The sequence below is a fragment of the Pleurodeles waltl genome, chromosome 10 (genome assembly GCF_031143425.1).
Source record: "Pleurodeles waltl isolate 20211129_DDA chromosome 10, aPleWal1.hap1.20221129, whole genome shotgun sequence".
Taxonomy (NCBI): Eukaryota; Metazoa; Chordata; class Amphibia; order Caudata; family Salamandridae; genus Pleurodeles; species Pleurodeles waltl.
In genome coordinates, this window is record NC_090449.1 from 4,694,557 (window position 1) to 4,720,534 (window position 25,978).

Sequence of the window (25,978 nt, forward strand, 5' to 3'; positions counted from 1 at the left end):
GGCATGGTCCATCACCACCAGTATAAACCTGTTCCCAGAGGCAGGTTTAGGGTCCAGGGGGGCATCTATGTCCACCTCTACCCTCTCAAAGGGTACCCCATCCACTGGTAGTGGAATTAGGGAGGCCTTTGGAGTGCCACCTGTCTTGCCACTGGCCTGACAGGTAACACACGAGCAACAAAATGTCTTTGTATCCTCAGACATGCTTGGCCAGTGAAAGTGAGAGACAACCCTGTCCCAAGTCTTGCTCTTCCCCAAATGGCCTGCAAGGGGAATGTTATGTGCCAAGGTCAATAAGAACTCCCTAGACTGTTGAGGAATGACCAACCTCCTGGTGGCATGAGGTTTGGGGTCCCTTGCCTCAGAATAAAGGAGATTATTGTCCCAGGGATCCTGTGGATCCCACTGACACCCCCTGCTTCTTAAGCTGCAGCTTGCTGCCTCAGACTCTCTGGAGTAGGACATGATTTGTGTTCTAGGTTAAGTTCCTCCTTGGTCGGTCATCCTGCACCTAGGAGCTCAGCTGTTTCAGCTTTAAGCTCCTCAGGTGTAGGTTCCACCCAAGGAGCAGGTTTTTCTCCCTCAGGAGTGGGGTCCTCATTAGAAGCCTGAGCAGGGGTAACATTTTACTCTGCCTGCTTCTCTTTTTGGGAACTTCCTGGGCTATTTTCCCACACTGCAGGGTCCTTGCTCTCCCTTTCTTCTTGGCCTGTGCTCTGGTTAAAGCAAAGACATGCCCAGAGATTCCCAGCATTGCTGCATGGGCTTCTTATTTTTTTAAAAATCTATTTCATTGTTTTTAGTCATTGAGAAGAAACAGTTGTGTATCCGGATATAAACAGTTACATACTTATTATGTGTTCCGGATCTGAATACACTCACATATCTTTCGCACACTCGGCAGTGTGATTGCTACTTGTACATTCAACTGAAATTAATTAGAAACACTATTAAAAGAGAAATTATAGAGGAAAAAAAAATGAAAGAAGAAGGGAGATCGTGTTCGGGGGAGCCGCTCGGGGGGTGTTCGCTCTCCCTGTTACAGGTGCCCCTCATCAGGAAGAGAGGGAGCGTCCTGTGTTTGTCCCACAGTAGTTTGAGCGCAAGGGGCGCGCAGATGGTCAGTCAACCGCGAGGGGAGGAGGGGGGGGAGAGAAGGGGAGGAAGAAGGAAGTAAGGACCGACCCCCAGACGATCTATCGCAAAATGTTTTCAATTTGGGCTTGATTTGACCTGATGTGTCTGCGCCTTGTCTCCCACTGTGTCCCGCCATCTTCATGCCACTGTCATTTCAGCTGTTTACTGAAGTGTTCACTCATTGCTGCATTTCTGGGAATGTGTGAACAGTGCTTCCTCTTACGCATGTTCCCTGTCAGCATTGTCCTATTGTTTTGTCGAGCCAAGTGCTCAAGGGGGTCGTGTGTTGTTTTTGCTTTCCAAGTTGGTAACAAAAGAGTCCCATGTTTCTTTGCCCTTGATTTGGACCCCTCTGTCTTGAAGTGATTGCAGTGTATGTGCCTCTGCTTTTGCCCAGCGTATCAGATCTCTCTGCCGCTGATGAATACTCGGTGCGCTAGGTGCCTTCCATTGCATTGCTATCAGGCGCCTGTATAGCACAAGCGCTAAATAATTGCATCTGTGCATTTGTTTCCGTCCTTTGGGTCTATCCCTGATTCCTAATATGCATAACTCAGGTGTAGGGGACAAGGGTGTATCTAGCCACTCAGCTATCAATGATTTATGTCTCTCCATGCATTCATAACTGGGGGGCATTCCCATGTCATGTGGAAAAAGGTGGCTTCAGCGACTCCACATCTGGGGCACTCCTGCGGCGTCTGAGGGAACATGCGTGCAAGTCGGTATGGTGATAGATATGTTTGGTGTAGGTAGTTGAACTGTGTGTATCTGAGCTGAGGGTTGCGTGACACTGCGTATGTCATTGTCATGGCCTGGCTCCAAGCATGTTGCGAGAGTGGTGTAGCAACAACCTCATCCCATCTATTTTTTGCTTATTCCTGCTTCTGTTCGGAATGTGTGGTCAGAATTCTGTATAACCCGGATATGTTGATCGGGGTGTCTAAGTTACCTATTAAATCGTGTAGGATAGGGGCCGCCTTAGGTTCGTCATTTCCACAGTTCCATGTGGATCGTACTAATTGTCGCAATGCGACATACGCTATGAAGCATCCCTATACTAGATTATGGGCACTGGCACTGTCCCTCACCGTATATGTCCCCTACTGTTTGTGTGCCTTTTTCAGGCCATGTTGTCAGGCCAAGTTCCGCTGCTATGTTTTCGATTTTTGGAATGGCCATCAGTGGGATCCTAGGGGGGTGCTGTGGATTCTTATTCCCAGCTAATGCGAACCGGTGCCAAACCCAGCGGGCAGTGTTTAATAGAATGTTGTTTGTGTGTCGTGGACCATCCCGAGCCAGCAGCCAGCGTAATATGACCTAAGTCAGTGTGCACCGTCTGTGCTTCTGCGAACGTGGGATTACGGATCCATTTGATCACCCATTGTAATTGTGCAGAAGCATAGTACAGCTCAAATTGTTGTGCCCCCTGCACTCCTTGCTTGAGTGGTTGGTGTATTTTCACTAGAGCAACTCGTCGGCGACCGTTGCCCCACACCAGATCAATCAGTATGCTGGTCAGGATCTTAAAAAAAGAGTTGGGGAGTGCCAGTGGGAGTGCCATAAAGAAATATAATAGCCGCGGTAAGACAATCATCTTCGCTATGGCCACTCTGCCCATGGGTGAGAGTGGGAGCGAGCACCAGAAGGACAGTGAACCCTTGAAGGACCTGATCACCCGTCCTAAGGTTCCCTCCGTGAGGTCTAGGGGGTTGTGGTACACATTTATCCCTAAGTATTTAAAAGTGGTGTAGCACCATTTCAGGTCGCAGGGCGTGGGGTCGAGACGATGTATCTCTGGCACCGCACACATCATGAATAAACAGGATTTTGACCAGTTCACTTTTTATCCGGAGATTGCTCCGAATGTATCTAACAGACCGAGTAGGTCAGGAAGGGATTCAGTGTGGTTTTGCAGGAATATTAGTGCGTCGTCCGCATATAATGATACAATGTGATGTGTGCTCCCGTCCAGGATGCCTCATTCCGGAGCTAATGTACGTAGCCGAGCAGCTAGTGGTTTGATAGCAAGGGCGAACAGTAATGGGGACAGCGGGCAACCTTGTCTAGTGCCTCTTCCAATACTGAACCTCTCAGAGATAGTGTCACCTGTCTTGACCCTCGCTGACGGTGCCGAATATAGGACCTTGACCCATCCGATGTATGTCTTACCAAAACCCATTCGGTGTAGTGTCTCCATCAATAAGGGCCATCCTGGAGTATTGAACGCTTTCTCGATATCTAATGATACTGCCACCTGCTTGTATTCTCCTTCTGGAGTGTCTGCCATTAGGCGCAGGAGGTTCTGTATATTGATAAAAGTGTTACAGGCAGGTATAAATCCAGACTGATTTGGGTGTACTAGGTCCGGCAACAAAGGAGCATGTGATTCGTTAATACTTTACCGAGCAGTTTGCAACCTGAGTTCAGCAATGATAGTGGTCGGTATGAACGAACATCAAGTGGGTCGTGGCCCGGTTTAGGAAACACCGCTAAAATCGCCTCACTTTGGGATTCTGGCAATTGACCGTTCTCAAGGGCCTCACCCAACATGTCCAGGTATGGCGCTAGTATTTGTGCCGAGAAAGTACTGTAGTACTCTGCTGGAAGGCCGTCATTACCAGGTGCCCTACAGTGTGCTAATTGTTACAAGGCCTGTTGTATCTCTTCAAGGTCGATCGGGTTCTCCAGAGCTCTTGCCTGTGTGTCAGTGAGACGATTTAGGGCCAGATGTAGCAAAGGATTTGCGCCTCGCAAACGGCGAAAAACGCCGTTTGCGAGGCGCAAAAGCCTCTCTGCTATGCAGAAATGCATTTTGCGAGTCGGATCCGACTCGCAAAATGCATTTCCGACTCGCAAATAGGAAGGGGTGTTCCCTTCCTATTTGCGACTCGCAATGCTATGCAATTTCATTTGCGCCCGCGAAAGCGGTCGCAAATGAAAACGCTGTTACCATCCACTTGAAGTGGATGGTAACCCATTCGCAAACGGGAAGGGGTCCCCATGGGACCCCTTCCCCTTTGTGAATGATCACAAAAACTATTTTTCAGAGCAGGTAGTGGTCCTACGGACCACTACCTGCTCTGAAAAATACCGAAACAAAAGGTTTCGGTTTTTTTTCTAAGTGCAGCTCGTTTTCCTTTAAGGAAAACGGGCTGCAGATAGAAAAAAAAAAAACTGCTTTATTAAAAAGCAGTCACGGACATGGTGGTCTGCTGTCTCCAGCAGGCCACCATCCCCGTGAGTGCCCATACTCGCAATGGGGTCGCAAACTGCGACCCACCTCATAAATATTTATGAGGTGGGTCTTTGCGACCCCATTGCGAGTTGCAGAAGGTGTCTGAGACACCTTTCTGCATAGCAAATTGCGACTTGCAATTTGCGAGTCGCACAGACTCGCAAATTGCTAGTCGCAATTAGCTTTTTTCCTACATCTGGCCCCAAATTGTGTCTCCTTGAAGAAATCACTTAATTGTTCTGGTGGGGGGGCTGGGCCTTGTATAGCGTGCTATAGTAGTCTCTGAAGGCGTCATTTATTTCCGCCTGAGTTTTTATTATGATCCCTGTGTCTAGGCGGATGGCGCCTATGGGAGTGTTCCGCCGTTCGTTCTTTAGTAGCCATGCCAGCAATCTCCCTGGCCTATCCCCCTCTGCATGTGTGCGGGCCAGATAGTGACGGTAATCATATTGCCTAAGGCGATGGTCTGCCTCATTCCACTGTGTTCGCAGTCGCCCAAGCTCCACTTCTGTTATTGTACCTTCTGCGAGTTTGCACTCCGTCATGCGTACGTCACGTTCATATTTTTGGAGATCTTGTGTCAGTGTTTGTCGTACACCCCCTGCCACTGATATGCATGTGCCTCTTATTACCACCTTGTGTGCATCCCATTCAGTTGCCTGAGACCTCGTTGTCCCGCTATTAAGTGTGAAATAAGATGTGATATGAGTGGCTAGTTCTTTTCTAAATGGAGGGTCTAGTAGCAAACTTGGTTGGAGGCGCCAGGTTGGGATGCATGCGCGTGGTCTACCCCATCAAGTATGTGCTATTAGTGGGCAATGATCCGAAATTACCCTTGCCATGTATGCAGTGCCTGTGAACCAATGTAGCAAATCTTGATAGCTGAGTATTAAATCTATACAGGTGTGTAGGCAGTGCACCGGAGAATAATAAGAATACTCCCTGTCTAGTGGGTGCGAGTGCCTCCACACGTCTGTCAGTCGGTGTTCTGTCATCCAGGATTGTAGGATTTGAGAATTTTTCCTAACGGGGGCAGCTACTAACGGGGGGTGCGACCTGTCCATATCTACTTGTGGCGCGCAGTTCAAATCCGCTCCCCATACACTAGGTAAGGTTGGGTCATTTGTCAGGCATGGGATAGTGTTCAGCAGGAATTCACCCTGTTTAACATTTGGGGCATACAGCCCTATTATCGCCAGTGGATCCCCTTCAAGCGAGCCTGCCAACTGAACAAACCTGCTTACCGCATCTATTGTGCTGCGCGTCACCGTGTTGGGGACCCCCGGGGGGTATCCAGAACAGGACCCCTCTTGAATAAGTTGATGTCCCAGTACCGTGCACTAGTCCCGCCCATCTCTTTTCTATTGTTTTAAGATCCGCTGGCGTAAGATGCGTTTCTTGCAGTATGGCTATGTGTATGTGATGGCGTTTTAGATCTGTGCGTATCCTGCCTAGTTTAATCATGCCCGCCATGCCTTTCACGTTCCAAGTTAGTATGTTATATGTGGACCCTATGTGTGATATTGTCTGACGTATCATCTCTCACGCGTCAATTTATCACAGGGGCTGGGAGTCCCGCCCCCCGTCTCCCTCCACCCAGAGCCCCCACCACGCAAGCCCCCAAGCACCCCCCATCTGCCCCTGAATGACTGTAGGGAATAATAGAAACAAGAAAAGAGCAGATTATACTCTTCCAGTGGAGGGGAAAAGAAAAAAGAACATCTATTATTAAAAAAAAAGAACTTACTGGGCGAGGCCCAACTTTGAACAGTTTGGCACAACTGGTGCCTAAGTAAGCGTCTATACAAGTCTGTTCCATTCTGGGACCGTTCAGGTGGTGGGGAGCGTAGACTAATAGAGGTTGAGAGCGTTTGTGTGACCCACCTCCCTCATGTTATAGCCCTGTGCAGCCACAAAAGAAATTGCATCAGCCTTAGCTAGTATATCTGCGGTTTCTGGCATCGCCACCGGGCCGGGCCAAGCTTAGCGTTGATCATGTCCAACTGTTTCTGCGACCGGAGGGACTGCTCTCAACCGTCCTGGGATGGATAATCTTGCATTATGTCCTCATCCAGGCCTCCTTTAGTCCTTCAAGACTGTAACGAGTGTCTCGGGCCAAGGACATCGTTGGGGGGACCTCATATGTCGTCCGCCATACGTGGGGTGAGGTCCGGGCCACCAATCAGTGGAGAAGGAGGGGAGCTGGATCCACTACATAATGGGCTGTTGTCGTTGCGTTCTGATTCGCTTCTGGTACCGATTGCGAGCGTACGAATGTGCTGGCTTCCCTTAAGGCCTGCACCTGATCGACCGCCACCTGTGATTTTGCTGGAGGTGCCATCAAGCTTTTCTTTTTCTTACTGCGGGAGCTGGGTGTGATCCATTCCTCCTGTACGGTATCTTCTTTGGATGGACCAGCTAGGCCCTTGGCATGTATCCATGTCCATGCGTCTTCCGGGGTCGGGAAGATAAGGGTCTTTTCACCGTTTATTACTCGGAGGCGAGCTGGGAACATAAGTGAATTAGTGATTTTATGTTCGCGGAGTAACTGCTTGATTTTGACAAACAATGCTCTTTTACGCTGCACTTCCATCGTGTAGTCTGGGTAGGCCGTGATGCTGCAGGTTTCCAGACTAACTGGGCCTGAGGGTCTGAAATATTGCTGAACTTGGTCCCTGTCCCTGTAGTTTAGGAATCGCGCTATCAGTGGTGGAGGTGGGGCTCCAGGTCGCGATGGTCTGCCCGGAATTCTGTGTGCTCTTTCTACCACCGATACTTTAGCAATGTCATGTATCTTCATTATGTCTTTCAATCAGTACTCTAAGAACTCCTCTGCTTTGGTTGTCTATGTTCTCTCTGGGATACTGAGAAATCTGGCATTGTTGTGCCTGGAGCGGCCCTCCGCATCTTCGGCTCTGCTCTGCAGTTGTGTCATTTCGGTTTCCATCTGTTGGATTTTAGTTTTCATACTTCCTCTGGATGAATAGTTTCCAGTGCCATCTCTGTACTGACAACCCTGTCCGTTAGTTTGCGGTGGTCCGCTCGGAGTAGTGTAACCTCCAAGACAACAGCATCTACCTTTCCTTCGAGCAAAGCCTTAGTGTCCATTACTGCTTGCAAGAGTATATCGAATTGCAGGGAATGAGTGTGCAGCGTTTCACTCACTTGGAGAAGTGTTCTGATCTGTAGTCTGGAGTGTCTGGAGTGTTCGCAGTGGGCGGAGCCCCTCCGTCCATGGGGGTCGCTGCCTTAGTCTATTTTGGTTTGACCATTATGACCTTTTTGTGGCGGTTGCTATTGATTTATCCGATGTTCCTATTTTTCTTCCAGTGTAGTCTTAGGCCAGAACACCCACTGGTGGGGCCGCGTATCCCGCCTCCAAATGACAATCCAGATGTGGACAATCCAAGGGCCCCTCGCATGCTTTTCATAATGTTACCTCTTCTGTGGACGCTACAGCTTCAGATTGTTGCTGCCCCACGTGTACCCGGTAAGTGGATCAACTATTGGTTCATTGCACCCACCGCAACATTGGTATGAGTGTTTTATCACTCTAATAGGACCCTGGGTCGCCGGTGGGAGGTGGGGACCACAACCCCAAGTGCCCGGAGAATTTCAGATGTCCGGAGCCTCAGGCACTTCCGATTGTGCGCTTCCAGCTGCCTTGGGGAGATGCGCTTCGCTCCTTCGATCTGTGATCCCAGCCCGGGATCTTCGCGTGGGCCCTCCCCTTCGTCATTCACCTGTGCAACGACTCGGCACAGTCTCCCAGCCGACTCCCAGTCGCGGGGGGGCCCCACCTGGTCGACGCTTGTTCCTCTGTGACACCTTTTGGCGCACACCAGGGTAGGTCCGCCACTGTAAGGGTGGATCGCCATGCTCGGGGGGGGCACGCAAGGAAATCTGGTGCGATCCTCCTTATTTCGTTTTTCTTTTTTTTTTGCCTTTTCTGTTCCCACCTCAGCCGCTCGACGGGGACTGTTATTGCTGTTTTCCCTTCGCTCTAGGGGTCCTCCAAAGGCCTCTGCTGCCACCGTGTGTCAGCCGCTCGGGCACCGCGCCGGCCCCTCACACTCAGCGCGGTCCCGCCATCGCCGCAGCCTTTAATTTAACTCACTGCGGGGGCCCGGTCTCGGCTGTTCGCAGGCCTGCAGAGTACGGTACGCTGCATGGGCTTCTAACTCCACTTCAGCCCAGGCTGAAGTCTCTAAATCATTATCCAAGAGACATTCTACAGTTTTACTTAGATCAAACAAAAACATTTTGTAAGTCCATCCAACTCTTCGTAATATACAGCGCACCTAAAAATAATCTATCTCCAGATGGATATCCAGTGCTGTTCTCTTCTGTCTTCAGAAAGCTGGCAGACCTTTGCATTCAAAAGTACAAACTCATTCCAGAAGAGCGATGTCCACATCCATGGAGTTGTTTGCGGGTGTGTCAGTACCAGATATCTGCAGAGCAGTAGCCTGGAAGAGTGCACACACCTTCACGCAACATTACTGCTTGGATTCAGAAGTCCTCAGAGATGCAGCAGTAGGACAAGCAGTTCTAAGGCAGCATTTTCAATAAAGGTGAGCCATTTCTTTCTACCCACCATCCATTTATTTCTTACTCACAATTTACTTACTATTTAAAAGACCATTACAAAAATCCTTTTTTTACCATCCCATTAGTCAAAGACTTCTTGGAAGGATTGAATAAAACGTACCTTCCAATTAGACCACTTCCACCTTCATGTGAACTGAAGCTGGTTTTATCAAAGTTAATGGCTCTTCCAGTTGCGCCTGTATCCAAGCTCTTTCAGCAGTCAAGCTTGTACAGTATTTCATACCAAAAGAGTATTTCTAAGAACACATCCTACTTTTTCCCCAAGGTTGTATCTTAGTTTCACATAAATCAGACTATTTCCTTACCAGTATTTTTAATCAATCCATCTTCCCCAGCAGAAAGATCTTTACATTCCTCAGATATTGGAAGAGCCCTCAAGTTTTTTCTTGGTTTACACTTCCCGCTATCCCTGGACAGAGAATAATCCTGTGCTGTGCAACAGAGCCCGACATGTATTGCACCATTAGAAGACAAACACTGTGATTGGTCTAAGTTGTTGCATATTTTGGAAACGTTGGAGTTGCTTCCAGCTAAGGAGAGCAGTCAGACGACCCTGTCCTTATGAGACCTGTGGTTTAATTCCATTTAGGTCCAAATGTCGGCACATCATGTGGTTACCCTTCCCACATAACTGAAGACGTTGATATATTCATGTTGATTTTGTGGAATATGATTTCTGGATACCCTTGTTATTTTGATGTATATGGGTATATTTAAATTTGAGCACTTTATGTACCTTGCTCCACCTGCACTGATTTTCGACTGATGTCTTGATCCTGATGAAATAATACAGTACGTTGGCATTGTATATTGGGCCTTGTAACTCATTCATTGATACAGCACTACACCCATAGGGTATCAGATGGCAATGAGGTAGTAGATCTTTAGAGGAATTTGACCCATGGGAACCCTATGCTTTCTCTAGTCTTTTAGATGATAGCCTCTCTCGTTGTGTACTATCAACTAGCAGCAGCACTTGTGGAGCCCTTTCAGATGGCAGCAACTCTTGTTGTGTGTTCTATTTTAAATATCAGCAGCTCCTTTGTGCGCCCTGTTAGATGACAGCGACTTTTTGTTGTCTACTCTCAAATGAGCACAGCTCTTGTGTGTTCATTTTCAGAAGACTGCAACTCTTGTTGTGTATATTTCAAATGACTCTTGTATGTTGTCTTTCAGATGACAGGGACTGCAGTGTTCTGTCTTTTAGATGATAGTGGCTACATATGTTCTCTTTCAGATGACAGAGACTGCAGCTGTGTGCCATTTTCAGATGACACCAGCTTTCATTCTGATTAAAATAGTCCCTTTTGTGCGCTCTGTCTGATAACATCCATCCTTAGTGTGTCTTTTCTTCCTCTAGCACTACTTCTGTGATGCCTGGAATACCTTTGATGCCTTGATTGTGGTGGGGAGCTTGGTGGACATCGCAGTGACGGAGGTGAACGTAAGTAGGTCTTTGGTGCCATGCTTCATCTCACTGTAGATTAGATGCTCCAAGCCTTCTCTGGCATCAGACTGTAACCAGGCCGCTGAGGCTGGACAGATCTTTGGGGGCAGCACATCTGCCAATGTGAATATCTCTTATGGCCTTGTCTTGTGCAGTCTGTGTGTGTCATATGAGGCTGTATCAGGTAGCTATGACAGGGACTGATAAATACCTCACACTCCTCATGTTCCAGCTGTGACAGGACTTAGGGGTTTATTTATTGTTTGGTGGGCTGTGCTCTGTTTTGCCAGGCAAGCAGAGGGATGAACTTGTCTTCCAGGGGATCCTCATCAATAGTCATAAGCACTGAATATTACCACCTTCATGCAAGGACCCCAGAGCACATAGCAATTATAAATATATATATAGCCTAAAAAAATGAATCTATAATTTTAAAAGCATATTACACACACATGTATTAAATGCCTAATTTACATTATGTTTTTCTTTCATTAATATCTCACCAGACTCAAACATTTCTGTAAATCAGAAAAGACAGAGCGCAAACAGTGGAAAACACAGCATTTATTGAAGATAAAACTGTAAGGAAATGCACAGGCATTGCTAGACTAAGCCTGCATTAAAATACAATCAAAGAATACTGGCACTGTACCTTTAAGACCTCCAGGACCTCCAGTATCCCATCAAGCCCCAGAGGTGAGAGTGAGGTGACAGTTAGTTTACAGTTAGGTCAATTCTTTTTTTCTGCTCCTTCAGTGAGGCTCCCTGAGCATTAGCTCTTCATTTTTTTAACTTTTGGGGCCAGATGTATCAAATGATTTTGCACTCGCAAACTGCGAAATCGGCCGTTTGCGAGTGCAAAATCGTGGTCTGCAATGCATCAAAGGCATTCGCAGACCACAAAATGAAAATCGCAAAAATTTCGATTTTCTGCGTTGCGACCTGGATTTTGCGAATCACAATTTGCGATTCGCAAAATCCAGGTTGCAAGGCAATTCTGCAAAAAATCGCAAATTGCGATTTTTCGCAGAATGGTATTTTGCACATGCAAAATACCATTGTCTGCAACCAGGTGGTAACCTGGTGCAAAATTTAAAAATGCAGTAAAACTGCATTTTTAAATTTAATATGTAAAGCACACATGCCCTTTTGGCATGTGTGTACTTTACATGGTAAAAAAAAAAAAAATTGGGGTGCAGGAGAGGAGGCCTTAGGCCCCCAGCACCCTGGCCTTTTGGATTTCCCAAATTGCGATTTCTGTTTCAGAAGTCGCAATTTAGGAAATGCAAAAAATTTGCAGCTATGGGCCAACAGGCCCGTAGCTGCGAATGGGGCCAGTATCGCAATTTGTGATTCGGTAATTGCATTTGCGATTTTTAAGAAATCACAATTACCGAATCGCAAATGTGATACATGGCCCTTTGCGAGTCGGTAATTGCGATTTCTTCAAAATCGCAATTACCGAATCGCAATGGGCCAGATTCATACATCTGGCCCTTAGTCACTAAAATGTGTTCAATCTTAAAAGACTTTACTTTCATTTCAGGGTTTTAAGTACCCTGAGTACTTTAAAAATAAATCCTGACTGAATTTTTTTTTCCTGTCACAAAATGCCAGCTTTATTCAACAAATGCCCTTAGTGTGGCAGGAAAATGGCACTTTCTGACTCACATTCTGTGTGTGTTGTGTGCTTGCCTTCCTCACACTATCCTAATACTTGCTATCACTGTAAGAACTCTTTTCATAGAGAACCCTAAAGGACAGGGGAAAGAGCAGACTCCATGCCATGCAGGAGAGAGGAAAGATAATCCCTTCAAGTAGCCTCGGGCGGGTCTAAAACCTCCTTGAAAGAGCCCTCCTCTCATCACCACAGAGGGAGAACAGAGAAACCACGTCAAAAATATCATTCTCCACCACCGTCAACAAGTAGAAGGTCGGTGACAAGAGACATAGCGGTACGGTCCCCTTCAGCGTCATCGTCGAGGGCACCAGTTCCACCTCCGTCTACGTCAAAGAGGCCGACGGCGCAGAGACCGCCATTGAGACACTCCTCAAAGTTACCGTCAACTATACAAATGTTGACACGAAGATATCGCTCAGAGTCAAGACACTCGCTGTCGAAGCACACAACGTCACATGAAACTTCGATGTTGCATCAGGTTGTACCTCACTTGATGTTGAATCACCCACTGCCGCACAGACGCTCGATGTACTCACGGATACCAATACATGTTATCCCGACATCGAGACAATTATTGACGTCAAGACAATGACCGTCAACCGAGAGACGACGTAGGACAGAGTGTCACTCAATGTCACGTTCACGGATATCGACGTTGAACAGCCGATCCTTGTCTCCAGAGGTCACAATAGTGCCTACAGTCACTGCTTATTCGCCAAGGTTGCACAGTACTCAAGAAATTCCAAAGAAACAGAGGGAAGTCCAACATAGTCCAGGTTCTAAGTACTTCCAGAAGTATTCCCAAAGTAGAGGCTCCATACATACAAATTCACCTCCAAGTAGTCCGCCTGCTACATTTTCTCCTACTTCACCCATACCAAGGCCTCAGGGACAAAAATTGATGCCACAAAGATCTCCAAGTCCACAAACTAGGCGTTCAAGAATCAGATCTTCCCGACACAGCGCAAGATCTAGATCTCCACATAGGTCAACTACCAGATCTAGACACGCTCATAGATCTAGATCTCGCAAAAGACATAGCTTCCCTTCCTGGTCCACAACATCTCATTTTTTAATACGAGGTTATTTGCCCACACTGTCTGATTCACCACCAGCGAGGGTTTCTTCGGTGGATGACCTCATAACTTTTAATGAAGTTCTTGTTAGAAAAGTAGTGAAACTGAACATTGACATTGCTTCTCCTCCAACTTCGTTTTCAGTCATATTTGAAGTACTCCACCATAGCATGGCCTCTAGACCTCTACTACTTTTGGTACCATGTCTTTTGGAACTGGCCATGCAAATCTTTCTTACACCTGCCTTGATATGAGCTGTGCCTTCACGTATCCTCAAAAAATACAAGGTCCCCGAATAGGGTCCACTTTTCCTACGAGCTGGCCTTCCTCGGATTCCGTGATAGTTGCAGCAGCAAGAAGAACTCGATCAACGACCTCTTTTTCAACCATACCTCCAGACAAAGACAGTAAACACACTGATTCTCTAGGCAGGAAAATGTGTAACACTTCCGCATCTTGCATGAAAGTTGCCAACAACTCAGCTTTATTGGGGCGTATGACCAAGCTATGTGGGACTCCTTGTCTAGGTTTATGGAAAAACTACCTAAGTAGGTTATATTACTGTACCTCCTTCATCTAGCGAAATTGGGGCTAGTTTTCTTCTATTAAGGTACACTTGTCACACAATTACTGCTTATAGCCCAAATGTCATTCTTTAAAGTACCTGTAGTGAATGATTTTCTAGAGGATCTAAAGAAAGTGTTTCCTCCAGTATATTCCCCCTCTTCTCCTTGGGAGTTGAACATGGTACTTTCAAAACTCATGGGTTCACCCTTTGAACCAATACATGTATTTCTTACAGCATCTGACCTGGAAGGCTGCGTTTCTAGTAGCGATTACTTCGGTACGCACGCAGAGTCAATGAGATTCAGTCTCTCTGTGCCAAAGAGCCTTACACTGCTTTTAATGCCAACAGGGTTGTGATGCAAACTCATCCTAGTTTTTTCCCCAAGATAGCGTCTGATTTCCATATTAACCAGATTATTTCACTCTCTATGTTCTTTCCTAATCCGTCCACACCAGCGGAAAGAGCGTTACACTCTGAAGATCTCAAAAGAGTTCTGAAATTTTACCTGGACAAAACCAAGAACATCAGACAGTCTGATCGCCTTTTTGTTAACTATGGCCCTATGAGGATGGGCATTGCCTCTTCTAAACAAACCATCTCCAGATGGATAGTTTATTTAATTATGTTAACTTCTCAGTTGGCCAACAAGCAATTGTCTGCCAAGCCCAAAGCCCACTCTACAAGGGGCAAAGCTGCCCTACTCAAGAATGTCCCCATCTCTGAAATCTGCAAAGCTGCCACTTGGAGATCGGTGCATACTTTTACAAAGCATTACTGTCTAGATTCTGATACTAAGACAGACACTCAGTCAAGGGAGGCCTCCTTAAGAAACCTCTATAAATAAACATGTATACTGCTTTAACTTGTTCTTGCTTCGTCCACAGGGGTGTGGGATGGGTACTCATGACTTTTGATGAGGATCCCCTGGAAGAGAAGAATAAGTTACTTACCTGTAATCCTAGTTCCCTTCCAGAGGAATCCTCATCAAAGTCATAAGCAGCCCGCCCACCTCCCCGGATGAAGCTAACATGCAGCCGTTTATACCTGGCGGTGTGCAGTTCTCTATATCACCATAAAAAAGTACTGACCGAGCTCACTCTCACCTCTGGGGAATGATGTGATTCTGGAGGTCTTGGAGGCCTCAAAGGCACAGTGCCAGTATTCTTTGATTGTGTTTTAATGCAGCTTTGGCAACAATGCATGTGCATTTTCTTGCAGTTGTATCTTCAATAAAGTCTGTGTTTTCCACTCTTTGCTTTCTGATTTACAGAAATGTGTGGCTGGTGAGATATTTATGAAAGCCAAACTTAATGTAATTGAGGCACTTTTTAGCCTTTAATATAGGCTACATAAATGTATGTAAATACACACACACACACACACACACACACACATATATATGCTTTTAAAATGATAATTTATTTTTTTAGGCTATATATATATATATATATATATATATATATATATACTTACATTATATATATTTGTTATGTGCTCTGTGGTCCCCACACATGGGCGGAAATATTCAAGTGCTTATGACTTTGATGAGGATTCCCCTGGAAGAGAACCAGGATTACAGGTAAGTAACTTATCCTTCCGTGCCATGGCAGAGAACAGCCAGCCATCCTTCAAGACCTCTGGCAGGCAGGCGGAGATCTATGTGCCTTCAGGTTCAGCTGAATGCACTGAACGTTGCTGTGCGGGTATCATATGTAGCACACCTGCACAGCGGATATTTCTGTTTATAAGAAACAAACTCTCTCATTTGAAATTAGTTTTTGCTAAACAAACATTTTATGTACCTGGCAGAAGTTCATTGTGTGTTTTCCTGTTCCGGACCCCAGTGTATGATGCAGCACCAGAAACCTTGTGATTCCATTGGCTCTAAAGTAAGCAGGGGAACTACAGGTTTGGAGGAGAGGTTACTCTGCCTTGGTATTGCCCTGTCCGCTCGGCTCTAAAAATGGCCAAAGTACTGTGCTGCTCTCTTTCACATTTCGAAGATGTGGGTATCCACTCCATTCCTCCTGGTTCTAAACCACTAAGTGCTTCAGAAGCTGCTGTTCACAGCTTTGCACACTTGTACAGCTCACAGGTCCTTGGGTCACTGGGAGCTTTGCCACCCTCTCTGTGCATATGCACGATCTCACCAGTTTTTGTTCTGTCATCTGCATACATCAGAACAAGCTTTTCTCACAGTCAGCTATTTTCTAAGCAAGGTTCTAGATGCAATGTTTGTGTAATCTTTCATTATTTATATAGTCTCAGGCTTTGGCTTTACACCATACACTACCTCAGACGGACTATTTGCGGCAACTGCATTTGTGTGTTGAAAAACTGTGAAACAATGCAAGCTGTTGTGTTGCTACCATGGTACATAGCCACCCAGAACAACATTTCTTGAATGCAGAATAACCACTCACCGACCCCGCAGGTGATGTTTGATGTTATCATTGGGAAGAATCTAGCCACTGACCAGAGTCCTAAGCTCCCTTCATAATTGTGAGGCAACAAGGCTCCATCATTGGGTGCCCTCTTGCTTCCCCGTGGAGGTTGCTCTCAAGAGCACTATAAAAGAACCCATGAATCATAAGACCATCTTGTCCCTGGTACCATAAATCCTATGTTAGCTGGCCACAGAGTTGAAAGACCATCATGTCCAAAATACTTAACATCCTGTGCCAGCTGGATTCACTTCTCGGGATTTGGGGAAGGAATGGTTCCTGGAGACCAAACCGGTTTTAGCTCATTGAGGCCAGCTCATGATTCGGGAGCAGAGGTCTAAAGCCATTGTGCTCGATTGAGTCACCCTTTGAAACGCCCTCTCTGGCTGCGCCAGAGGACCAGCAACACTAGACACTTCCACTGGGGAGTGGAGTCCAAATCCCATGGGCAGTCTCTGCCAAAGTATCAATTTGTCCAAGTAGGCCCATCTCAGAACCTTCCTTGGAGCCTATGGTTGAATCTCTCTCCCATGTAAATCAGGAGGTTGTTGAGAAGAAGGGGCCATTGCTGCCAGTGAGTGATGAGCTTCACCTCAAGAAGATCGAAAGTAGGCCATCCTCCACTGTTAGTGGGGTACAGGATGCCCCTCATACAGGGAATTAGCAGTAGTCAAAGCACCCGCAAGCAAGATCTCCTCCAGGTGCTCCTTGGAGGCTTGCTGAACATAGTAGCCTTAGTTAGAGTGTGTACTCACACCAGTACTGCACCAGATCAGCGTTATGTGGCTCCCACTGCCCTCCCAGCTGATTGAGTACCTTGAAGAGAAACTTGTTATCAAACTCCCTGGTGCCTGCAGAGGCTCAGGGCTTTCAGCAGTATCTGTTCATACTGGTTGCCATATCTTCAGAATGCCGTCTCTGTCAGAGTCTCCTCTGGCAAGAATAGCTAATGATTTAGGTGATTACAGAAGCTTTGCAGCTCATGCCAACCTCTCTGCAAAGACCATGTGGCTTCTAGTCAAGGTCTTTCACTGAAGTAGTCCCTCACTCAGGCATCAATGAGCTTTGCCTTGCTCCTGCTTTCAAGGTCAATCATCTCCACTCCTTTTCCTGAGTAGCGTGGATTCCGTCTTCCTATTGGGGGACAGCAGAAGGACATCTCCAAGTCCTAGGCTTGTTCCCCGACTTGGGAGGAACATCATCATGTTCTAGTGAGAGATTTCTCATGACTGGTGCTGCAGAGTGTCTTCCAAGGTCTACACAAATACACAGTACTGGCAGTAGAGGTCCTGAACCCATGGAAAAATTGACAACACTGGCAGGAAGCCAGACCTAATCTCAAAGTGTGCTTAATTAACAAAAAACATTAGCTCAGCTAACCAATAAAGGTTACATCAACCTTGTCCGTTCCGACACTGGAGGAGTGGTGGCGACAAGATCTAGTCCGAGGAAGATGTATTCCAGTGAAGATAACACAGATGTCTGTGGCATGATCTCAAAGATTTCAGATGTATACTTCTTCCTGCAGAGTCCTCACCTTGTGAATATCTCTGATGCTTGTCTGAATCCAGAAACACTTCTTAGGTCTCACATGCTGGCAGGGGGTGCTGGTTTCACCTTGGCACCACACGTGACGCTTCATGACACCACTGGAGCTATAAAGTACCCCTGTCGGTCTGAGGACGTCAATTACTATGCATTACTTCACTATTGGAACTTTCGTAGATTCACTTGCTTGAATCATTCCCGTTGTCGAGATGGGAGTCCCTGATACGTTAAAAAAGCAATGTAGTGCTAGGCATCGACCACAAAAGACCTTAGGTCTTTCAGTTTACTAGCATATCATAGTCATTACTTAAAAAAGGACTAAAAGTAAGTCTTAACCAATCAGGTTGCACCACCCTGTAGAACACTCCTGTGAGAATCTCTGGTCCCTCAGATTTTCTGCGGCATGTTGTGCAAGGGTTTCTCCATTGAGCTCTGATCAGCTTTACCTCACCCAGACTTATTCTACAGAACATTCGGAAATAACATCTCTTCAGATAGATACAGAGGTATTTTTATTCCTGTATATCTGTGTTTGTTCCGCTTAAAACTTAAAATCTGACTTCATCATTTCAGAAAAAGAAAAAAAGAACCTATTCAGATACTGTGCTACCTCTGGTAAAAAGAGGCTTTCCTCAACAGGAATGTATTTACTGCTCTAATCCATCACATAAAGTTAAAGACTGTAAGTTATTTCAGGCCCTCTTTACAAAGACTGTGAAGGACCGTGAAGGGAGGCTACTGTTATGGCTTCAAAAGCACAGGATGGAGCCTGTATCAGACAGCGACTGTGAGGATCCTCATCTTTCTCCTAAAGGTCACACAAGAGGGAGAGAGTCTCAGCCCATATGAAGTCATCTCTGGAGCCACCTCAGAAATCCTCATGAAAGTCCTCTCGAGGTTCCCACAAAGGACGTAGCCTGTCTAGATCACCATTTGAAGGTGAGGCTTCTTCCTCCTCAAAAACACCTTCAAAGACCATATCTGAGCCTCCAACACTTCCACCATAGGTCAGGCACTTTTAAAAAACCTTCATCTGCGCCATCGACAAAAAAATCGGATTCACCACCGTCATCTTCAAAGACTTTCACTGCAGCCTCAATGACAACTACAATCACTACCATTTCTACATGCACAACAGCATCTACATTCTCAACGACAACCTCCTCGTCGACGAGTCAATCACCTAGACTGTTGACGCTGAAGATAACATCCATCTCATTGATGACGACATCAAGGACGGCGTTCCCTTTGATAACAGCAACACCTTCAGCGGCGTCGACAAACAAGCCCCCGCCCACGACATCCTCATCCATGACCTCATCGGCGGTGGGGAACATTTTTCAAAGTTTGCAGAGACAAGAAAAATCTAAACATCTGATACCTGCTCAAACTTCTCCAAGCAAGGCATTACCAATACTACCTGCACATCTATTAGAGGAGGGCGACTCTTATGACGGTGGTCCCTTAGGTGAGGCTCACAGCCCATCTGAGTTGCGTGTCAAGAACATGTGTACGATGCGGACGAATATTATGAACAAGACTATTGCGCCCCTCAGGAACAATACCATCAACAATATCAAGAAGTAGTATGTCTTCCCTCTTCCTTAGTGTCAGATGTACAATTTGTGTTGTCTGATTACAGAAGGCGTTTTCCAGCAACGTTGCCTCTCACAACACATGCTTCGCTGTCGACAAAACCTCCACTGGTACAGCCGTGCACCCCACAAACTCTAAAACCACTACTGTATCTACTTCGCCAAGACATACTCCACAGACAACTCTCCTCCAAGATGATCCAAGATCCTGCATCTTCTGATGATGACAGGAAAGAAGGTGAACTCTGGGAGGCTCACTCTGAGTGGGTTTGTCATCCAAGGCCTGAAAGCCTCTACAGACCCTCTCATCAGTATCATATGGATGGCTCCCAAGCCCATGTCACTGGTGGGTTTGTGGTCCAAGGTTTGACATCCGCTGCAGAGCCACGCACCTCATCAACAGCAGAAGGACGGGTCCACACCCCATGATTCAGTTGGGTTTGTCATCCAAAGTCTGAAAGCCTTTGTAGAGCATCACATCAGCGGACGTGGGATGGGTCACCCAGCACGTTAGCGGTGGGTTTGTCTTCCAAGATCTGAAAGCCTCAATAGAGTTGCACATCTCATCAACAATAGCGGGGTGGGTCTCCAACCCATGTTACTTGTGGGTTTGCCATCTAAGGTCTGAAAGGCTTAAGAGAGCTGCGCATCTCATCAGTAACAGAAGGATGAGCATCATACCGATGTCACAGGTGGGTTTGTCATCCAAGGTCTGGGAGCCTCTGCGGAGCCATGCATCTCATCTGTGGTGGAGAGATGAGTCTGCAGCCTATGTTACAGGTGAGTTTTTGTTCCAAAATCTTGAAACCTTTGCAGAGCTGCACATCTCATAAGCGGCAGAGGTGAAGGTCCTTTAGTTTGAACCCCCGGTGGAGATTTAGCATTCTGGACTCCTGAATGTGTCCATGGAGTGCCTGGTGGAGGTTGGGCAGCCCGCGTATAGTGATAAATAAAAGCTCCTGGGTGATGGTGCACCATGGAGAATGATTCTTGGAAACTCCACGTGGTGGTTAAGCAACCCTCATATAGTGATTCATGGAAGCTGCTGCTGAAAGTTGGGACCTCCTGTAGTGATCCGTGGAAGCACCTGGTGGAGGCTGGACCCATGTAAAGTGAGCCATGGCAGATTCAGTTGGAGTTTGGTCCCTGTATAGTGATCTGCGGAAGCTATTGGTGAATATCGAACAGCCCTCATAGTGATCCACAGAAGCTGCTGGTGAATATCAGCTACCCCTCATCTAGTGATCCACTGAAAGCTCCTTTGGTGGCTGGACTTCTGGAGGGTGATCCCTTGAAGCTACAGAGTCTAGGAACATTGATTGTTCCTGTCCGATGAGAGACATTAAGATGCTTGGTCCTGTAGATGCATTGCACCATGCTCAGCCATCTGGTTTAGGTCATTTGTTGGCTCTATGACATTCCTTGATGCCCTCAGAGATGTATATTGGTGCATTTCTTACACGTGTCAATATTAGTGAATCTAAACTCTCACTGTTGCCCCTGTTATTGCCTCTCATCAGTGACTGCTTTTCTCACCTGCCTCCACGTTTTGTCACTATGTTTTATTTATCACTGTTTCTCATCTGTAACTGTCTTTCATGTGTCCCTTTGTGTTATCTGTCACTGTCATCTCTGTGGCTATCTCTCATATGTCATTGCCTCTCATGGTGATTTGGCGCTTTGTTGCTCATCTTTTGGTTTGTCTCTCATCTGTCACTTTGTCTCATCTATCACTGTGCCTCTCACATCTCTCAATCTGACCCATATTATCTTGGGACGGCTATTCTTATCCTCGTCATCATGGTCGTCTGTTCTCCGGGGCACAGAATGGATGGCATGTCGGAGAGGTAAGAGATGTCACTCTTCACTGTTATAGTCAGAATACCTTGTATCGGTGGGAGGGATGAAAGCTAGGGGAGGTGAAGGGTGGTTGAGATAGAGGACGTCTGGAGAGAGGTGAGGGCTGTGTAGGTGAGGGCTGTGTCAATAGAGGTGATACTTTGCCCTAAATTGAGTTGTATTGGAAAACTGACCGAGCTTGCCTTAAAGCATCTAGGTGTCTTGCTGCCATGTACCTTGTGTATTTGATGCAAGCACATACAACTTCATTCCTTCATGCACTTTGTGTGTTTGGTGCCAGCATCTCCACTGGCATGCACTTTGTGTGATTGAGGCAGCATCTCCACTGGCATGCACTTTGTGTGATTGAGGCAGCATCTCCACTGGCATGCACTTTGTGTGATTGAGGCAGCATCCCCACTGCCATGCTCTTTGTGTGATTGAGGCAGCATCTCCACTGGCATGCACTTAGTGTGTTTGATGCCAGCATCTCCACTGGCATGCTCTTTGTGTGTTTGATGCCAGCATCTCCACTGGCTTGCTCTTTGTGTGTTTGATGCCAGCATCTCCACTGACATGCACTTTGTGTGATTGATGCAGCATCTCCACTGGCATGCACTTTGTGTGACTGAGGCAGCATCTCCACTGGCATGCACTTTGTGTGTTTGATGCCAGCATCCCCACTGCCATGCTCTTTGTGTGATTGAGGTGACATCTCCACTGGCATGGACTTAGTGTGACTGATGCAGCGTGTCATCCAAAGAATCTTGTTGAGTATACATAACTTTGGCCGCTGATACACCATGGTTGGTTGTTTTTGGGGCTGTTCCTACTACACAGTCCCTTATAAATACAATGAACTTGGCCCTGTGACAACAGCTTCTATCTGCAAAACATAAGTTCACTCCACTTCTGCATTACACCCTAATTGCACATCATATATTTCAATATTCTTCTTTGTATCATGGCTAGGACTATTTGTATCTTACATGCTTGATGACTATGTGTATTGAATACAAGAAAACGTGTAATCAATGAAAGAGGTCCCACGAGGGTGTCCTGGCACTGAGCAGGTGTGTGTGCCTAGGCCTGCCTGTGGCAGGTTGGTTAATCTCCCAGGAGGGTGTCCTGGCACTGAGCCGGTGTGTGTGCCTAGGCCTGCCTGTGGCAGGTTGGTTAATCTCCCGCGAGGGTGCCTGGCACTGAGCAGGTGTGTGTGCCTAGGCCTGCCTGTGGCAGGTTGGTTAATCTCCTAGGAGGGTGTCCTGGCACTGAGCAGGTGTGTGTCCCTAGGCCTGCCTGTGGCAGGTTGGTTAATCTCCTGCGAGGGTGTCCTGGCACTGAGCCGGTGTGTGTGCCTAGGCCTGCCTGTGGCAGATGGCTAATTAAAAACCCAGCTCTTGAGCTCCTTGTGGAAGAGAGGAGGGGGCTCTGATGTGGAGTGGGAGGTCCTTCCATGCTGTAGGAGCGCTGTCATAGCACCACCATCCTCCTGATCTGGATCTGTGTATGTGTGGGCTGTGTGTGAAGACAAATAGCACCAAATTGGTGCAAACTGTATTGGAGGGTAGGTTTCAGCAGTACTTTTACATCCGAATCCTTCCACCTTTAAGCTTGTCGACCTGAGAGGTACCCTAGAGGTCCTCCCTTAGCCCAACACTGTTTAATGCTTTTCTCAGATCACTGTCTCTCTTGATCAGATCACATGGCTTAAAATTGAATACCTATGATCATGACACACCTTTGATCATACCACTCAGTCTGATAGCAAAGTCTAGTAGGAGATCGCTTACCTTAGAATTACCCTCAGGCATCGGACTGGATCCAAAAACTTTCAAGCAGGGCCCCTGTGCTCCAGGAGGTGGTGTCATTCAGCTCCACAACTGTGTTGTGAGCGTTGTCCACGCTGGAAGTGATGTACGCCTTAACTGTATGGGCACCACCTTGACACACTAACGTCAGTTCTTTCCTTTCCATGCCAGATAGTGCAGATCCTTGAAGAGCTACCCCTCAGTCTATTTTTGACTTTTTTTCGATGTTTTGTCAAATATTTCTGAGAAAAAAAATCCTTTCTACTGATGTGTCAGGGATGTCGCCCAAGAAACCGGCTAATTTCAAACCATGTGGCACCTGTCACAGACAAATTTTTCAGACAGTCCCACACTGGGTCTGTCATTGGTGCCTCGAGAAAGACCGTGACTCGAAGGCCTGCGAGGATTGCTGCACCGTGCTCCTGAAGATGCTGAGGGAGTGCTCCCACAAGTTCTTCACAGCCTGGAATCGGACGTGTAGGAGGCTGACTCAGTTTATGGTGTACACCATTAGGTGTGGCAACCCGTTCTGAGTCCAGGTAACCCTTATTGATAGTGTAAGAGGTTCTAGATAACCAGAGCTCTCCAAGGGTAGCTGTGGAGAGCAGCTAAGGAGGTTGTAAAGCAGTTGCAAATACCACATAGGTCAGTCAGTGATGTACACACAAGAAAGAACCACACCAGTGTTACAAAAATACAGTGGTATTTATTATAACACAAACACTAAACTAACTGTGGTATATCTCCTAACCCGAGATATGAACATACAAAAATATACTCATACACAGGTAAGTATAGGCATAAAAGAACATGGGCCCCTATGGGGTGGCTAAGCTATATACTAAGTAAATTGAATGCGAGAATAATTGCCAACCCAAACTACTAATCAAGGACCCTCAGGACTGGGGAAGCACCAGAACACCAAAGGTAAGTAGATAGGATTCCCTAGGAACCTGGGTGCCGAGATGATAACCCCGGGTCAGGTGTCCATAGAATAATATGGGGAAACTGCAGTTGGAGTTTTCGAGCTTTATGACCCTTCTAGAGGACCCCGAGGAAACCGGTTGGGAAAAGGGAGGTTCAGGAGCACCCCCACATGTGGATACTGAGACAACTGGATTACCTACACCAGGGAGCCCAGGAGCATAGGGGTGAAGTTGTGTTGAAACCTCCTGTTGAAGTCAAGTGGGGACCTCGGTTGCCCAACTGCTGTTGTGACCCATGCACCAGGTCAGTGGAACCCAGGTGTGGATTCTGGAAGAAGAGGGCCTAAGGAAAGAGGGGACAGAGTCCAGTCCACCCAGAGGTGCTCAGGCAGTGCAGGAGGACAAAGCGCACCCTTCTTGGTATTGCTTTCCTGTGGGTGGTGGTCAAAGAAGTGCAGCTGGGAAGTCCTAACAATGCTGGAAGATGCCAGGAGTCGTCTACGAGCTCCGATTGCAGAGGGATCAGTGGCCAGCAGGACCACCAACAAGACTTGCCAAATTCAAGAAACCATTGCATGGAGTGTTGCAGGATTTGGGGACCAGCAAGGTCCAGGAGACTCAACCTTTGTTGGTAAGTCGGGCTGTCCCTTAGCAAGCAGGAGCGCCAGCAGGAATCGCTGGAGCCCCCAGGAGGACCCTCTGGAGCAGGCACAGGGAGGCCTCAGCAGCGCAGCAAAGATGGATGCCCACATCGCAGGAGTTACATGCGGACGTTGTTCTTGGAACTGTAAAGTGCTGGAGGCTGGGGCTTCTGGGAGCTAGGAGGTCTTCGGACTGAACAGCCAATAGGCCTTGCCAAAGACAAACAGAAGTGGTGCACAGGGGTTCCAGCCAAGCAGCTCCAGTGAGGGACCACAGACTTCTCAGTTGCAAAGAAGAGAGGTCAGACTTCTGGAGAGTTACAGAACCACCACCCGTGTTATAGAGCCTTGGAAAGTCTGTGAAACCGCTGGATCCACCAGCCGGTCATTGTCGCTGAGGTGCCTGCGGATGCAGTGGAGTGACTCCTTGACTCTAAGGGAGATTCCTTCTTGCTTTCCTAAGTGTGGGCAGAGTCCTTGTGACTCTGGAGGATGCACGGCCATGGAGGTTGCAGACTTCTTGCAGAATTTGGATACATAGCTGCAGTAGGAGCCCTCGTACTGGTTACAGTCTTACAATCTTGCTCTCAGTTTCAGCGAAGACCAGCAGCGGTTCCGGTGTCCAGGTTGCAGAGTGTCTTGCAGAGAGTCCTCAGATGATTCCAGAGATTAACCCACCCTCGAGGGAGCCCTTAATTAACTCAGGAAGGGGGTTGGACACTTTAAGCAGTGACCCACCTATTGGGTGGTCAGGGACGTCACCCAGCTGGACTAACCAGTCAGATGATCCCAGGTGTCTCAGCTCATCTTAATTGCAAGATGGCAGCATCAAGTAGAGCCCTGGGGCTCCTGCAATGGAGTAAACTGTTTTTATGCAAGGAGGGCACCAAATATGCCTTTCAAAGCAGTCTGGTGGTGCCCAGAGACAACCTCACCCCAGCCCAGAGACCCTTATTTCAAAGGGAGAGGTGGCCACACTTCTCCTCTACAGGAAATCCTTTGTTCTGCCTTCCCCTGCCCAGCTTAGGATCAGCAGCAGGAGGGCAGAACAGTGTCTGGGGTCAGCAGCAGCACGGGCAAACCATGCAGGGCTCTACAGGCAGACATGGGGGATCCCCTACAGACCCCCAGGGGTACATAGTATCATGCAACTTGCCCTGGTATCGATGTAGTTGCATTATTCCAACATGTTTGGTTTCAAACATGTCTAGGTTTGGTGAAGCCGTTATGTAGTTGGACATCTCATGTTGACCAGTCCACTTCATACCTCAAAATGGCTTCCCCACACGTACAAAACCACGCAAATGGAGCCTGGGGTTTGTAGGTGCACCTCTGCTGATGCAGGGGTGCCCTCACTCTTAGAACCATGCACTCTGCTCTTGGGCTGAAAGGCCTACCTTAGGGGTGACTTATAGGGTC

The 25,978-nt window shown here is 47.2% G+C and overlaps 1 protein-coding gene across 1 annotated transcript in view; it reads left to right on the plus strand.

Annotated features, from left to right (window-relative positions):
* Window positions 1-25,978, plus strand: part of CACNA1F (calcium voltage-gated channel subunit alpha1 F) — a 1,139,147-nt gene that overhangs the window by 706,070 nt on the left and 407,099 nt on the right. Inside the window, exon 31 of the mRNA XM_069209307.1 lies at window positions 10,344-10,427. Within this exon, the coding sequence (XP_069065408.1) occupies window positions 10,344-10,427 (84 nt within the window). The remainder of the gene's footprint in view (window positions 1-10,343; window positions 10,428-25,978) is intronic.